Source organism: Gracilinanus agilis, chromosome 2 (genome assembly GCF_016433145.1).
Source record: "Gracilinanus agilis isolate LMUSP501 chromosome 2, AgileGrace, whole genome shotgun sequence".
NCBI classification, from domain to species: Eukaryota; Metazoa; Chordata; class Mammalia; order Didelphimorphia; family Didelphidae; genus Gracilinanus; species Gracilinanus agilis.
The window spans coordinates 333,941,598-333,957,428 of NC_058131.1; the positions used below are offsets into that span (position 1 = coordinate 333,941,598).

At 47.9% G+C, this 15,831-nt stretch overlaps 2 protein-coding genes across 3 annotated transcripts in view; both read right to left on the reverse strand.

The window, feature by feature from the left end:
* The window catches only part of RBCK1 (RANBP2-type and C3HC4-type zinc finger containing 1), a 28,056-nt gene extending 24,964 nt beyond the window's left edge, over nucleotides 1-3,092 (reverse strand). Inside the window, exon 1 of the mRNA XM_044664285.1 lies at nucleotides 3,078-3,092. The gene's annotated coding sequence lies outside the window, so the exon portion shown is untranslated. The remainder of the gene's footprint in view (nucleotides 1-3,077) is intronic.
* TRIB3 (tribbles pseudokinase 3) lies at nucleotides 851-10,492 on the reverse strand. Of its 2 annotated transcripts, none has more exons than XM_044664288.1 (4): nucleotides 10,325-10,492; nucleotides 5,767-6,077; nucleotides 3,078-3,370; nucleotides 851-2,055 (listed from the first exon to the last, which is right to left on the reverse strand). In XM_044664288.1, exons 2-4 carry the CDS (start codon nucleotides 6,061-6,063, stop codon nucleotides 1,575-1,577), a joined length of 1,071 nt encoding a protein of 356 aa, XP_044520223.1. In that variant the 5' UTR covers nucleotides 6,064-6,077; nucleotides 10,325-10,492; the 3' UTR covers nucleotides 851-1,574. The 2 variants fall into 2 exon arrangements, with proteins under 2 accessions (XP_044520223.1, XP_044520222.1); XM_044664287.1 differs by having other exon boundaries at nucleotides 10,295-10,492.
* Nucleotides 10,493-15,831: the final 5,339 nt, after the last annotated feature.

Here is a 15,831-nt window from a genome sequence, read left to right on the forward strand (position 1 = left end):
ATTCTGGCTGGGTGACTCTGGGCAAGTCATAATCTCTCAGTGCTCCCCAGGCAACAGGACTATGAACCACAGGGAAGGTTGTTGTTTGGTCCTGTCCAACTCTTTGTAACCTCATTTAGGGTTTTCTTTGAAAAAGTACTGGTTTAGGGCAGCTAGATAGCTCAGTGGATTGAGAGCTAGGCCTAGAGATGGGAGGTCCTAGGTTCAAACTCGGCCTCAGCCACTTCCCAGCTGTGTAACCCTGGGCAAGTCCCTTGATCCCCATTGCCTAGCCCTTACTGTTCTTCTGTCTTGGAACCAAGAAAGATAGAAGGTAAGGGTATAAAAAAGAAAGAAAGAAAAAGAAAAAGTACTGGTTTGCCCTTTCTTTCTTTAGCACATTTTCCAGATGAGGAAAGTGAAGCAAATAGAAGAGTGACTTGCCCAGGGTCACACAGCTAGTAAGTGCCTGAGGCCAGATTCAACCCAAGATCTTGCTGACTCCGGATGGGGTGCTCTTTCCACTCTGATGCCTAGCTGCTGGTGAGAGAAGGTGCCATACTATAGTGGTAGAGGGAATTTCCTCTCAGGAAGTTCCCAGGTTCCATCAGAAAAGAATGTACCAGCTCTTCTAAGCCTCCCACTCATGGAATTATTAAGCCTCACAGGTTGGATCAGGAGAAGTTTCACTCTAATTCATGAGGCTGTGGTAAGGCCTTTCCTGCCTAGGGGGAAGTTCCAGAGTACCTTAGCCTCTTCATCCCCCCCTGAGATTGAGGAAACATGGCCTTTCTCTGAGGAGCTGCTTTCAAGCCAGGAAAAGTGAAGTGGGGGTGAGGTGGGCCAAAGAAACCATATGGAGAAATGAAAGTATTTTAAAAATGGCCTTTATTAGTCAAAAGACAAAAATAGACGCATATTGTGTCCTTGCCCCATAGAGTCAGCTGGAGGGCCCCAGGGACCTGAGGAAGCAGGTGTCCAGGCCCGGGAGCAGGCCCCTGGGGACAGGGCCTAGTTCTCAGACTCCAACAGCCTGAAGGAATGTAGAATTGGTGTTTGGGGACTGTGAAGGGAAGACCCAGTTCCCAGAGTCAGTAAGCCAAGGGCCTCTCTTGGAGCCTGAGAGTCCCTGGACCTCCATCAGCCACTTGGGCCTAGAATTCCCCCTCTATTGGAGTTCTAGATACCTGAGATGATTCCCTCGTCCCCTCCCTGCACCTTCCATCTGCCCAGCGACAGTCCTTGCTTTCCAGTCTTCCTACCACAAATCAGTCTTTTGCCTTCTAATCAGCTGGCTCAGGGCCCAGCTCGCCCAGTCCTGGGGGGGATGGGGGAGAGGAAGGGGCCTGAAGGGGCCTCCTGGCAGCCAAGGCAAGGAAGGGCATGACAGTTTTTTACACCCCTGGCTATGCCTGCATGGCAATATGGGCACCACCATGCATGCAGGCCTGAGTGTGCCGGCTGTTTGCAGCCTCTCTTCTTTCCTACCATTAAGGCACCTGAGTGGGATTTGGCTTGATTCAAAGAGGAAGGAGAAGCGATTCCTGGAGGCTTGGCCTGCCTGCAGTCAGTGGCAGAGGAGATGCCCCCCTAGCCTAACTATACAGCAGCTCCTCAGTCTCCTGCCTCACCTCCTCCTCCGGGTCTTGGCTGTCTGGCACCACCTGCTCTGCCCCCCGTATGCCAGCCTCCTCACAGAGGTCTCCCCCTCCCTGTAACCAGGGGTGCAGCAAAATGCCCTGGGCGGTGAGCCTCTCGCTGGGCTCCCGTCGCAGCAGGCAGCGGACAAGGCATCGGGCGCGGGTCGAGAGGCCCTCAGGGAGGGCAAATGCACCCCTGCGGATCTTGCCAAAGAGCAAGGCAGGGGCCGTGTCCTGGAAGGGGTAGCGGCCGGCCAGCATGGTGTACAGGGCCACCCCCAGGCTCCACACATCAGCCGCCTTGCCTGAGTACGAGTCCCGGGAGGTGAGGATCTCAGGCCCCACATAGGCTGGACAGCCGTGCTTATCCCACAAAGAGTCGTCTGGCCCCGACAGCAGACAGGAGTCTTCTAGGTTCTCCAGAGCCAGCTTTGTCCTGGGCCGGGGTGGGGGGTGGGGGTGGGGGGGAGAAAAAGAGTCATTCACAAGGTCGCTTTTACTTTAGAATTACTTCCCATCTTTCTGTTTTCCATATTTTCCATGTCTGGCCTAGTTAGGTGGCGCAGCACATGGAGTCAGGAAGATATGTATGAGTTCAAATTTGGACTCAGACACCCCCCTAGCTTTGGGCAAGTCATTTAACCTCCTTAGTTTCCTTTTCTGTAAAATGAGGATAGAAGTAGAACATACCTCTCAGAGTTGTAGTGAGGATCACATGAGATAATAATTAGATAGATAATAATTAGAAAGCACTTGGCACACAGTAAGTGCTTTGTAAATTTATAAATTATATTTATAAATTATAAAACTTATAAATAAGTTATCATTATCCTGTTTGTGTCTTATATGTACCTAGTTATTTACATGTTGTCTCCCCCACTAGAAGGTAAGCTCCTAGAGGCAGGAGCCCCTGTTTTTGCCTTTTCTTGTACCCCCAGAGCTTGGCACGGTGCCTGGCACAGAGTAAGTGCTTTGTAAATACTAGTTATTATTATTACTCTCTATCCTGTTTGTTTCTTATATACACCTAGTTATTTACATGCTGATTCCCCCATGAGAAGGCAGGGCCCCTGCTTTTGCTCTTCTTGTACCCCCAGAGCTTGGCACGGTGCCTAGCACAGAGTAAGAGCTTAATCAGTGTTTGCTGACTGACCCAACTGGTGTCCAAGTTTCCTTTTAGCCCTGATAGTCTGTGTTCCATGGTCTCTAACCTTTATTCTGGGCCAACATCTCGTTCTAGGATTCCCGGTTAGGGCTGGAACCCTATCTATAACTAGATAACTATACAGACAACTATATAAGCCAGGCGCCAGCTCTTTGCCAGGAGGGATAGCTTCATGCCTCAGCACATAGTAAGCCCTTAATGAACAACCGTCCACGGATGGCCCAGGGAGGAGGCCGCACGACACTTCACCAGGCTGCTTGACGGGGAGGGCGGGCTTGCTTTCCGGCACTCACCTCTCCCGGTCGACAAAGACAAACTTTCGGAGCTTGAGGTCCCGCAAGACCAGGTTGTGCTGGTGGCAATGGGCCACGGCCTGGGCCATCTGGAGGAAGAGCGAGGCCGCCTCCCGCTCGGGCACCCGCCTCCGCTCTCTCACATAGCTGTGCATGTCCCCGTGGGCCCGGGGGAAGAAGACGTAGACGTGCTGCTGGCCCAGGACCGCTTCCACCACGGGGGCCACGTGAGGGTGGCGGGGCAGGTGGGCGTAGGGAGACAGCAGCTCTCGATAGGAAGCCGCAGGGTAGACCTAGAAAACAAAGGGAGGGACGAGCTGCAATTCTGACGCTGTCCAGCAGGGGCCAGCACCGCGCAGCAGAAGCCGTCCAGAATCGCAGACCTTTGAGCTGGAAGGGAGCCTAGAAAATCTCCTACCCCCAAACCCTTTAACCTAGGGGAAAACTGCTGCCGGCAGCGGATCGATGTGTCCAAGGTTACACTAGCAGTCAGCCGCAGAAATGGGTCTAATGTGTCAATGAGCAGGGGCTCGGATGATCTAAAAATCATGGACTCCTTGGGCAAGCTGGTGAAGCCTGTGGACCCCTACTCAAAATAATGGTGGGGTTTGTTTTTCATAGTATTTGAAGGAAATGCCAGAGTTCAGGTAGAGGCTAGTGAATAATAGATGTCATCTTTTCCCCATGTAAATTTACAAAAATCTGTCAGACACTCTGATCTAAAAAAGGGCAGATAATTCCCAAACTAGCACATAATGGAGTGCCCTCTTCCAATTCAGACAAACCCTGGCTGCATAACCTTGGACAAGTCATTAGCCAGACTATGGGGGCCTCCTAGTGGGCACAAACTAGTACCTCTAAAGACAGATATTAGCCAGGCTTTTTAGACTTCTGGAGACTTCCCGTTCTGGAGCCAAGACGGCAGAATAGAAGCAGGGAAGCTCAGAACCTTTTAGACCTCTTTCTGTAAATTTGTAAAAGGAGGGGGCAGCTCAGTGAATTGAGAGCCAGGCCCAGGTCTTGGGTTCAAATTTGCCCTCAGACACTTCCTAACTGTGTGACCCTGGGCAAGCCACTAAACCCCCATTGTCTAGCCCTTACCACTCTTCTGCCTTAGAACCAATACACAGTATTGATTCTAAGATGGAAGGTAAGGGTTTATTTAAAAAAAAAATTTTTTGTAAAAGGAGCAGATTGGACTAAAGCAGGAGTTCTTAACCTATTTTGTGTCATAGACCCTGTAGCAGTCTGATAAAGTTTAAGATTCCCTTCTCAGAAGAATATTTTTAAATCTACAAAATAGAAACACCTAGGGCTGCAAAGGAAACCAATTACATTGAATTACCATTTTAAAAAATTTCTTTTAAGTCCATGGAGCCCAGGTTAAGAATTCCTAGACCAGATGATTTCTGAGATCCCCTCTTATCTGGCATTAAATCTTACGAACCTTAGCAAGCTCTGAAAACTGGACATGGAAATGTTAATGTTCTATGTTGTAAAGTCTGTGGAAGCTCAGATAGGCTTCGGTCTAAGGCAGTGACGGCAAACCTTTTAGAGGGGTAGAGAAATGTCCTCAGGCGCCCATGGAGACCCTGAGGAGAGTAGCCTAACCCCTCGTCCCTCTGGCTTTATAGTAACAAACTCTGTCGAACTCTGTGCTGGAATGGTGGCATGCATGCCCATAAAGAGGGCTCTGAGTGTCCCCTCTGGCACATGTACCATAGGTTCACCACCATGGGTCTAAGGTCTTCCAAGTAGAAGTTAGATGACCCCTTATTGAGGTTGCCGTGGAAAGGATTACCATTAAGCTACAGATTGGATTAGATCAGTGGTTCCCAAACTTTTTTGGCCTACTGCCCCCTTTCCAGAAAAAATATTACTTAGTGCCCCTGGAAATTAAATTTTTTAAAATTTTAATAGCAATTAATAGGAAAGAAATGCACCTGTGGCCATCACTGCCCCCCTGGCTCACTGTAGCACCCACCAGGGGGCCGTAGCGCCCACTTTCGGAATCACTGGATTAAATGATCTCTGAGATCCCTCAAAGAATCTATGATCTGTGTAAGGCCCCTTAGAGCTCTGACATTCTATGTCCTAATTGAGAAGGGAGCATTTATATGAGGCATACTAGGTGCCAAGCACTATGCTAAATGTCCATTTTGTCCTCAACAACTGTGCAAAGTAGATGCTCTTATTATCCCCATTTTACAGTTGAAGAAACAGAGGCAGATAACAGTTAAGGATCAGAGAGCTAGAAAGTGTCTGAGGTCAGATTTGAACTTAAGTCTCCCTAACTCTTAAGCCTAGAGCTCTGACCACTGCACCACCAGCGGCCTCTAAGGATATGTTCTAATAGGATGCCCAGCAACATTGACTCTTCTGCACTGGGATGAGCCAGATTCTAGGCTCTGAAGATGGAATTGTCCAGAGATGGCTCTGTTTTTCTGCCATTCCTGAAATTCTCCGGCTTCCTCTAGCTTCCATCTTATACCCCAAGGATAACCTAAGGGCCATCACGGAAGAGCCTAGAAGCTGGCACCAGACGTTTTGGTGTTCCTGCCACCACTAACCCACCTCCATACTCTATTTTCTCCTACCAGTTGGCCTCTCCAACAGGACATTCTCCACATCCCCCATGGGGAAGGAGTCTGGGTGCAAGTTGAGGGGCTGGGAGAAGGATGGCTCATACCTTACACATGTACTCTGTGTTTGTGGGGCAGTGCATGGCCCGGTAGGCCCTTCCACCTTCCTGGGCCTCCAGGAGCACGTAGGGCCCCAGCCTGGAAAAGGCAGCAGGAGCATCAGAGGTGGGCTCGGGGGGCCTGAGAAGTGGCTGCTGGCAGGGGGCTGGGCAAAGCTGAGGATCTCGATGGGATCGCTTCGGGGCGGGCTGCTCTGGAACTGAGTCGGCGTCGTCATCATTGTCATCATCATCATCAAACTCCAGCCGTTTTTTCCTCCGAGGAGAATCCATAGAGAGTATCATTGGAGTAAGGTTGTCTAGAGGCAAGAAGGTAAAGAGACTTTAAAAGGATACAGGAAATGAGGGTTTCCTAGAAACTCTGGGGAATCTCCGGCTATCCGTTAGGAGGTCGCTGAATTTAGAATCAGGGGAACTGCATTAAAATCTCAGTTCTTTTATTTACTACCTGACCCTGGGCAAGTCACTTAACTCCCATTGCCTAGCCCTTACTGTTCTTCAACTTTGGAGCCAATACAAAGTATTGATTCTAGGACAGAAAGTAAGGGTTTTATTTAAAAAAAATAAAAATATTTATCTTTTGACCTCAGTTTCCTTATCTGTTCATCACCTTCCAGCTTTCAATCTTAGGAAACACCTATAAACATAGAATCTATTATGTGGGTTAAGAGTAAAGGACACAGTAAAAGACTGTAATGTTATGGAACAGAATAGAAAATAATAAGTGTTGGAAGAGATCTTAGGACATAAATCATGGGATGTCAGAGGTGGAATAGAACTTAAGATAGAATATTAAAGCTGGCAAGGCCATTTTACAGGGGAGAAAACAGATTTTGAGAGGGACTTTTCCAAAGATACAGCAAAGGAGCAAAAATCAAGATGAAAACCAAGGTAGCCTATTCAAATGTTATTGCCATTTTAGGAGAGGCAGCAAGCTAGAGAGGCATCCAGATAGCTCAGTGGTTAGAGCTGGGCCTGGAGTCAGGAAGGCCTGAATTAAAATCTAGCTTCAAACACTTATAAGCTGTGATCCTGGATAAGTCACTTGCCATCTGTTTGCCTTAATCTACCAGGGAAGGAAATGGTAAACCACTCCAGTATGTTTGCCAAGAAAACCCTAGACAGTATTTGGTGTATTATGGTCTGACTTTCCAGTGCCCTGGAAGTGCTCTAAGATGATTAGATAAGATGATTCAAGGGAATTGGTGGAGGGAGTTTCCATGGATTTCTGCTCAACCAAGATGGGGTCCAAACATGTGATTCCTAGGCACCTTGTAAGAAAGGCAGAGGGGCAGCCATGAGAACTCGTCATGCTAAGGGGTCTGGCTGAGTTGAGGGTCTATATGGGGCAGGGTGGGGTGGGGAACACTTCGATTTATAAACTTCTCTGGGGCTGGATCATAACTTTAGAGCTTTGAGAGACCTCAGAGGTCACTGAGCCCAACTCTCTCATTTTGCAGATGAGGGCACTGTTGTTATTGTTGTAGTTTGATTATTTCAGTTGTGTCCAACTCTCTGTGACCCCATTTGGAGTTTTCTTGGCAAAGATACTGGAGTGGTTTGCCTTTTCCTCCTCCAGCTCATATGATAGATGAGGAAACTGAGGCAAACAGGTTTAAATGACTTGCCCAGGGCCACCCAGCTAGGAAGTGTCTGAGGCCAGATTTGAACTCAGGAAGATGAATCTTCCTGACTTCAGGGCGGGCATTCTATCCACAGGAAGTGAGTAGCAATGAGACAATAAAAATCTAGGTCCTCTTGTCTCCAAAAGCTTTTTCCACTGAAACTTTTTCAGCACTCTTCAAAGATGAAGCTTGTTCTCTAAATGACACCATCCCAGCCTCACAGGATTCTCAGCTCTCTGAGGTTGATGAGACATAAATCATTCTCCATTTGACAGATGGAGACAGTGACACCCAGAAAAGGGAAATGACTCAGCCAGGTCACATAGCAAGTCAGGGGTAGAGCCTAGCTTGAAACCCCAGGTGTCTGAACTCCTAGCCCTTTTCATGTTCCCAGATAGTCCCTTCAGACCTCTCACTGGGTCTCAGAGTGGATTCACTGCCTGGAAAGAGCTCTCCTCTTTCTCTACTCCAGGATGGCTCCCAGGAAGCCATCCTATCTTTCTTGACATTCTCTCCTATTCTCTTAGCCAGCCTTTTCTCTTTCCTGCTCTAAGTCAGCATCAGGTGCCAACTTTTAGAACACTGGGGATTAACAAACATACAACACAACTTATACGGCATGACCCAACATATCAATTCATCCTTTCTCTTCCCTCCCAAATCTGGCAAGTGAACTCCAAGCTCACGGCCAAATTATCCTTTCTCTTTTAGGCACCTCTGTGATGTAGTGCATAGAGCTCTCTAGTCAGGAAAGGAAGATTTGAATTCAAATCCAGCCTCAGACTCTTTCTAGCTGTATGACCTTATGCAAGTCACTCAACTACCATCTACTTCAGTTTTCTCAACTAGTTTTTAAATAGCAACCACCTCTCAGGGTGGTTGTGAGGAGCAAGTGAGATAGTATTTGTAAAATGCCTACCACAGTGTCTGGCATATAGTAGGCAATTAATAAATACTTGTGCTTATTTTCTTCCTTCCACTGCAAACTTTCAAAACTTACACATGCACCCCAGAAAAATATCTATGTGGTGTTTGGTAAGTCCCTTAAAAGCCTCTAGATCTCAGTTTCTCCATTTATAAAAAAAGGTGACTGAATTAAATGATCTTTAAGTAGCTCAAGCTGATAATTATGGTACCCTAAACATACAAAAATCCAGATAGACATACCAGTCAGAAACAGAACCCCCCTGGGGTAGCTCAGTGGATTGAGTGCCAGGCCTAGAGACTGGAGGTCCTGGGTTTAAATCTGGCCTCAGATGCTTCTTAGCTGAGTGACCCTGGACAAGTCACTTAATCCCCATTGCCTAGCCCTTACCACTTTTCTGCCTTAGAATCTATTGATTCTAAGATGGAAGGTGAGGGTTTAAAAAACCAAACAAAGAAACAGGACCCCTTCACATATTTAATAAGCATGAACATGAAAGCTAGAACAGAGCCTGATACCCTGGAAAGACAAAAACATACCTATGCCATGCATGGACAGACATTTGATCCCCGCAGGTGCATAGTCCAGACAGACATACCCAAGAACCTCCTTGGTGGGAGGGGGAAATGATATCTCCTTGACAACTGGCAGCCAGTACTCCCCGTGAGACCGGAAGCTTTGTGTCCTTGGGGCATATGCCAAGGCTGAGAGTGGCCAGCCACAACTTGGAAACTGTGAGGACAGTGGGCATCACATGGGTGGATTGGCTTCAGAAGGTCCCCTTGGGCATCTTCTAAGGTCCTGTGCTAAAGCACTCATATGGTGGTGGGAAGTTATTAGTGTTGGACACAATAAACTTAGCTCCTCAAGAGAGAGGGGATAGACTATTGTGGTGGAAAGAGCACTGATTTGGATTCAGAGGACCAGAGCTCTGATCTTGAAATTTACTTAAGTTTAAGCAAGTCACTTTCTCCCTGTGCCTCAGTTACTCTATCTATATAATGGAGATGAAAGCCTCACAGTAGCTAGCTACCTCTCCGGTTTTTGTGTTCCCAAGAAAAAGACGTAGTAAACCAGAGAACACTAGAGAATATAAGCTGTTATTGTTCTTGATTTGAGGTACGGGGAATAGTGCTCATGGTCGGGTGGGGGAATGTTTGCTGGATATGGGCCTGGGTTCCAATCCCCAAATCACTTCAACTGTCTAGGCTTAACCCGGCTTCCTTATCTCTAAATTGAGAAGGTGAGCCCCGGGGTCCTTCGCTACTCTATGTCTATGCAAATCGCCCCTCGCTTCTTGCTTCCACAGGAAGCACACATATCTTCACCACACTTCTGCTGACACACGTCACAGGGATGATGACACACCTCTGGCATCAAAGCACCCACCCTAGGCTTCATCACCCACTGACACAACTTCCACAAGGGCCCTGACACACCCGAGTCCCAGTGATCCAAACGCTGTGACACATGGGGACACACACTCAGACTCTCCGGTGACATTCCCAGAATTCAACCTGCCCGCTACAACTTCCTTGCCTGTCCCCCATACACACACACACACACACACACACACACACACACACACACACACACACACACACAACCTCCCTTCCGCTGCTCCCTGGCCTGACCCCGTAACACAAACAAACGCAAACAAAGGACTTCGACTTTGCTACATTGCTCCTCCCCACCGCCATCGCACCGAAACACCTCAGCAACAGCCACTGTCCCCTACACAACTCCCTCAGGCTGCTCCCCCAAAACACACACACACACACACACACGACGCGACACGACACGACAAAGACCCACAACTCCACGGCCTCAGCCCCATCAGACAGACAACCTAATCCACTTTCTCCCATCCCGCACGTAGCCCGACCGACCCAGGGACTCGGGACACCCAGGACCTCCATCCCCTTAGTCTCCACAACCGTTTCCCCCACCCAACCCGCGGGTCTACCTTGCCTTCAGGGTCAGGGCACTCATTTACTTAGGTCCGGCTGGCTTGGGCTGGCCCCGGCTGGGGCTCAGAGAACCCAGTGCCCCTGCATGTCTGCGCTCCTGTCGGGTCCGTGCGGATCCCGGACTGCAGGCTCTACAAGTGTCTCTGCTACTGCTGCTGCTGCTGCTGCTGCCTGTTCGGCGGATGCCCGGCTCAGCCACCAGCCAGGGGTGATGTAAAGCTGAGCTAATCTCGGTTCCAGGCTCCCTCTCCTTCCCGCCCCCCCACCCCAGGTCCGCCCCGCCTCCCGATTGCAACATCTCCCGAGCCCCGCCCTTCGGGCTCTGGGTTCACATCCGCTGGGGCAATGGGGGATGGGGGGAGAGGGCAACCTCCCGACCCCTCCTACCTAGCCACACTATTCCAGAGCCTGGCCTTCCCCAAGAGTCCGAGAGGAAGGATCTGGGGTCCTGGGAGCCCCATCTCTCCCACCCCCGAGTTCACCTAGGGCCAACAGAAGTCCTCATCTCTCCTAAGACTGTCGTTTCGAGGCAGCAGGTGCACTGGGATAGGAGGCAAGAGACTTGGGTTGGAGTCCCCGCACTGATGTCAGAACTTGGCAACATTGCTTCCCATTTCAGAGCCTCGGCTTCCACTTCTGTCCCTTGTGGGAATTTGACTGAGGTCCCTTCCAGCTGGGGGTATGAGGGTATTTTGAGCGATGATCAGGTAGAAAAGAAGAATGGGATGTTCCGGAACCTTCCTTCAAATCCTTCCTCCTGGGGTTTGTGTCAGCCACAGTATCTATCTTAGAACCTCCAAAGTTGGACCGGTCTTTTAATCCAGTCCATCATGAGCAAGCAGATCCTCTATATCAAACCTAGTCATCTGGCCTCTCTGCTTGAAGACCTTCAGTGAGGAGGAAACTCACTACCTCTAGAGACAGCCCATTCCCCGGTTTAATAGATCTAACTTTAAAGTTTTTCCTTAAATAAAGCCTAAAATCTGGGTCTTCGAACTTTCCATCGACTTCACCCAAGCAAAGTAAATTGAAACTTCCTTCCACAAGGACAAACTTTTAGATACCTGAAGAAGTCCACCAATCATTTCTCCCTTAAGTCTATTCTTCTCCAAGCCGAACATTCTGATTTGGTCAACCAGTCTTGAGGTCATCCTGATGTCCTTCCTCTGGATACCCTGAAGTTTATTTATGCCTTCCATCAAATATGGCACCAGAAGAGATCAAAATACTTCAGATGCCCTCCACCCAGATGTTGGAGAGGAAGCCAAACCTTCCTGATTCCTTGGTCTTTTAAAGATTGGGGGGGGGGGTAGATCTTTAGAGCCAGAAGGAGCTTTGGAGTCCAAAACTCTCTCATTTTACAAATGAAGAAAGAGAAAATATTTTTCTCAAGTTCATTCAGCAAGTTAATGATGGAATCAGGGTTCAGACCCAAGGCTCGTGTTTCCAAATCAAGTGTTCTTGCCATTATTCCATGTTGCTTTAAGAAACCCTATGGTAGCTCCACTCCTAGTCCTGAGCTAGTAATCAAGAAGTCTTGGTTCTTCCAGAGATTATTATTTTTTAACCCTTATCTTCTGTCTTAGAATCAATGCTGTATATTGGTTCCTAGGTGCAAGAGCAGTAAGAGTTAAGCACTGGGGGTTAAGTGACTTGCCCAAGGTCACACACCTGGGAAGTGTCTGAGGTCACATTTGAACCCAGGACCTTCCATCTCAAGGCCTGGCTCTCATTTCATTGAGTCACCTAGCTGCCCCCCTCTTCCAGAGATTCTTAACCATTTTGAAGTCATGTATTTCTCTGGCAGTTGTGGACCCCTCTCAGAGCAATATTTGTATATACATAAAGTAAAATTCTAGGATTACAAAGGAAACCAATTATATTGCAATGCAGCTATCAAAAACATTTTTTTAAGCTTAGAGACCCTAAATTAAGAACCTCATAATCTAGTCCCACCTCAGCCACTAAGCACTCTTGGGCAAACCCCTTTCTCTCCTGGTTTCAGTTGACTCCACTGTATAATGAGAGGATTAGACTAATGGTTTCTTAGTTTCCTCCAGGCCCTGAAATGCTGGGATTCTACTTTGACTACAGAAGGCTCCTCTCAGAACAATTCACTTCTCCAGTTTCCAGTCTCTTTCTTGTCCCCTGAGGGTCAGGTGTTGTCAATCATTCCACTCCCCTGTGCTTTGTAGACATCCTTTATGGGTTTTTTTTGGAACCCAAGAAGTGGTGTTGGGTCATGGGAGGAGGAGGCAGGAGAGAAGCATCAGGAGTCTGAGTCCAAACAGGGCTTCCTGGGGATAGTCTGCTCAGGACTGAAGTTAGAAAGTTATAGACTACTCAAGCTTAACCCTCTCTCAATCCAGACTAAGGCCAGCTTCCTAGCCAGACAGGAATGCCTTCTCCTGGGAAAGCAAAGGGTCATGGGAATCCCACAGAGAGGTTTGTTGTAAATAAACTGGCATGAAAACTTCACAGAGCTAGAGAAATGAGTTATTAAGATGGACCCAGTTCAAGTCAACAAACACTTATGTGCCTATTACATGCAGGTGGCATGGAGGATATTAAGATTTTTAAGAAACGATACAATTCCTGGCCCGAGGAGCTTTCAGTCTACTTGGAGGGGTGAGATATGTGGGGATCAGTAAGTTGTATTCTCTGGAGAGAGGTCCTGGTCTCTGGCACTAACATAACCTTTTAATGTTTATAAAGACAGTGTGGGTTTTGTTGTCGTTGTTGTTGTTTTGAAGTGACTACTTGGTTTAACAGTATCCCAGCAACCCCAAAAGACTTTACCTGACTGGAGAGCTTTTCAAGGGGAAAAATGGGGCAGTCAGCCTGGTCAGGACTCCCACGATCTGGACCCCCATCAAACAGCCCACATTTCCTGAGCTCACTTGTGTGCCTAGCTCTAGCCTCTTGGCTCTGGAAGACACTGAAAAAGATTATTGGACATCCCTGACTCCAGGGATTTCACAATCTAGTTGGGGTGTGGAATGTTAGCTCCATGACGGCAGAGCCAATGTCATTTTTTATTTCCTTTTTTCCCCAGTATTTAATCTGAAACCAGCATTTAATTTCTGTCTAATTCAGGGCAAGGCCTTCGCCTTTTTACAGGATCCTAAGCCGACTACGTTTACCTGTTCCAGATAAAATGAGCCTGGAACCAGAAGGGGCCTTAAAGAATAGGGAAGGTTTGGAAGGGCATGGAGGAGAGGTGAAGATCTGTTAGTCAAGGGGACAGCTGGGTGACTGTGTATTGAAAGCCAGATCTAGAGACAGGAGATCAGCCTCACACACTTCCTAGCTGTGTTACTCTGGGAAAGTCCTAGCCCCTATTGTCCCTATTACCTAGCCTTTTCTGCCTTGGAATCAATACTCAGTATTGATGGCTACCTGCATAAGAGGAGGGCTGGAAACCAGGTTATTGGAAGATCAATTGAAGGAACAACTGAGGAGAAAGTAATATTAGCCTGGCCAAGAGGAATCTTAGCAGGAATAAGAGAAGCAGCCTAATGTGATAAGTACATCTGATTAGGAGGGATAGGACCTGGCTTTCCATCTGGCTCTCCTACTTCCTGCCTGTGTGACCTTGGAAAAGTGATCAAGCCTCTCTGGCCTCAGTTTCTTCCTCTGTAAAATGAAGGTGTTGGACTAGATGATCTCAGAATCCCTTCCGGATCTAAACTTTTGATCCTATGAGAAGTGATGTTAGGCCTGTTTTGCTTGTCCCCAAAATGGGATAAAGTAGATGCTGCAGAAGGGCCCATTTAAGCTCAATACTTAAAGCGGGTAGGAGATGCTTTGGTAGGTAGTGAGCTCTTCATTAGTGTCAGTCTTCAAGCAGAGGCTGGATGACAACTATTCGGCAGGGTTCTGGGAGAGAGAATTCATACTGGAGGTGGGGGTTGGATTTCCTCACGTTCAGTGTTGATGGTCATTCACATAGTTGGTAAATAAATGTCAGGCCTAAAACACAAACTCGAGGCTTCGGAGTCTTATGTTTCAACCTCTAGACTTTGAACTCCATCAGGGGAGTGTGTGTGTGTGTGTGTGTGTGTGAGACTTTCTTCCAATTCTAACCCTCTGGACTTCTAGGATTCTGAGAGAGGCCTGCTGGAGCTTGGAGACAAGCACAGCAATCCAAATGCCAACCACAGTGGAACTGTTCCGATTGGCTTAGAGGGGAAGGGAAGCCAAGCCTGGCCCCCACCCAGAAGCCAGGAAAGTAGGGAGAGATGACAGAGCAGTAGGCTGCCATCCTGATGCAACATCCTTGTAACCAGAGAAAGTGCTTCCCTGGCAGACAGGGCTAGTGCTGGGCAAGGGGCCCAGAAAGCTAGGCCTCAGGGCAAAGTGTCAGAAAACTCATGACCCTTGCTCTCTCTTTGTCACCTCCTACCTCCATGGGCTTGCTTTGTCTCGCCCAGGATACTTCCAACCCTAGACTGTTTCCTTCTCCTGCCCAGCACCAGTCCTTTCAGCTCACCTCATCTAATGACTTCTCTATTTGAGAAAGAAATAATTGATCCTAGAATTATTGTCCCAGAGAACAGATATCATAACCAAAAGAAATCCTAGGGGTCATTCGGTCCAGTCCTATACACTCCTTACCCCCTATTTTTCAGACAAGGAAACTGAGGCTGAGAGAGGCAAAGCAACCGTATTACTTAGCTGTGATCTTTAGTTAGTCACTTTTTTCTTAAGGGAGTGGATGAGACAGCCTCTTCACACTCAGCTTTAAACCCTATTATTCTAGAAGACAACAGCTGTGTATTATAGAGGGTCAGAGACTGAAAGGGCCTTAGAGATGGTTTATTCCAACCCTTTCATTTTACAGAGAAAGAAACTAAGATTCAAAAATGATAAGTAATTTACCCATGGTCATACAGCATCAGTGGAAACATCTAGATTAGAACCTGGACCTCCTGATTCCTAGTCATGGACACTTACTGCTGCCTGGGGGTGCTTCTAGGCTCCTAGAACCCATTCATCTCATGACCACTAACACCCTATTTCCCTAAAGAACTCCTTTGAACTTTCCCAGCTTGGCCCTTGTTAATCAGTGAACCTTTAAAGTAAATTGTATTCTCTGGAGAGTGGTCTTAGGGTTCCTTGGAGAAAGTTCAGATTTGAAAGAAACAGTGAGGACCTCCTCCTCCTCTTCTCTCTCTCCTCTTCCCTTTCTCTCCCTCTTCTCCTCTTCCCTCTTCTTCTACCCCTTCCTTTCTCCCCTTCCCCCATCTGAGGGAGTCAGAGTCAGAGAAAGAGAAAGAAGAGAGAAAGGGAGAGGGAAAGGGAAAGGGGGTAGGGAAGAGAGTAAGGACCACAGAAACAGAGACAGAGAGAAAGAGAGAAAGAGACAGAGACAGAGACAGAGACAGAGACAGACAGAGAGAAAGTGTGAGAGAGGGGAGAGCCAGAGCCAGAGAGAAAGAGAAAGAGAGACAGAGACAGACAAAGAGAGAGAAGGGTGGGTGGGTAGGGGGGAGGGAGAGAGAGAGAGAGAGAGAGAGAGAGAGAGAGAGAG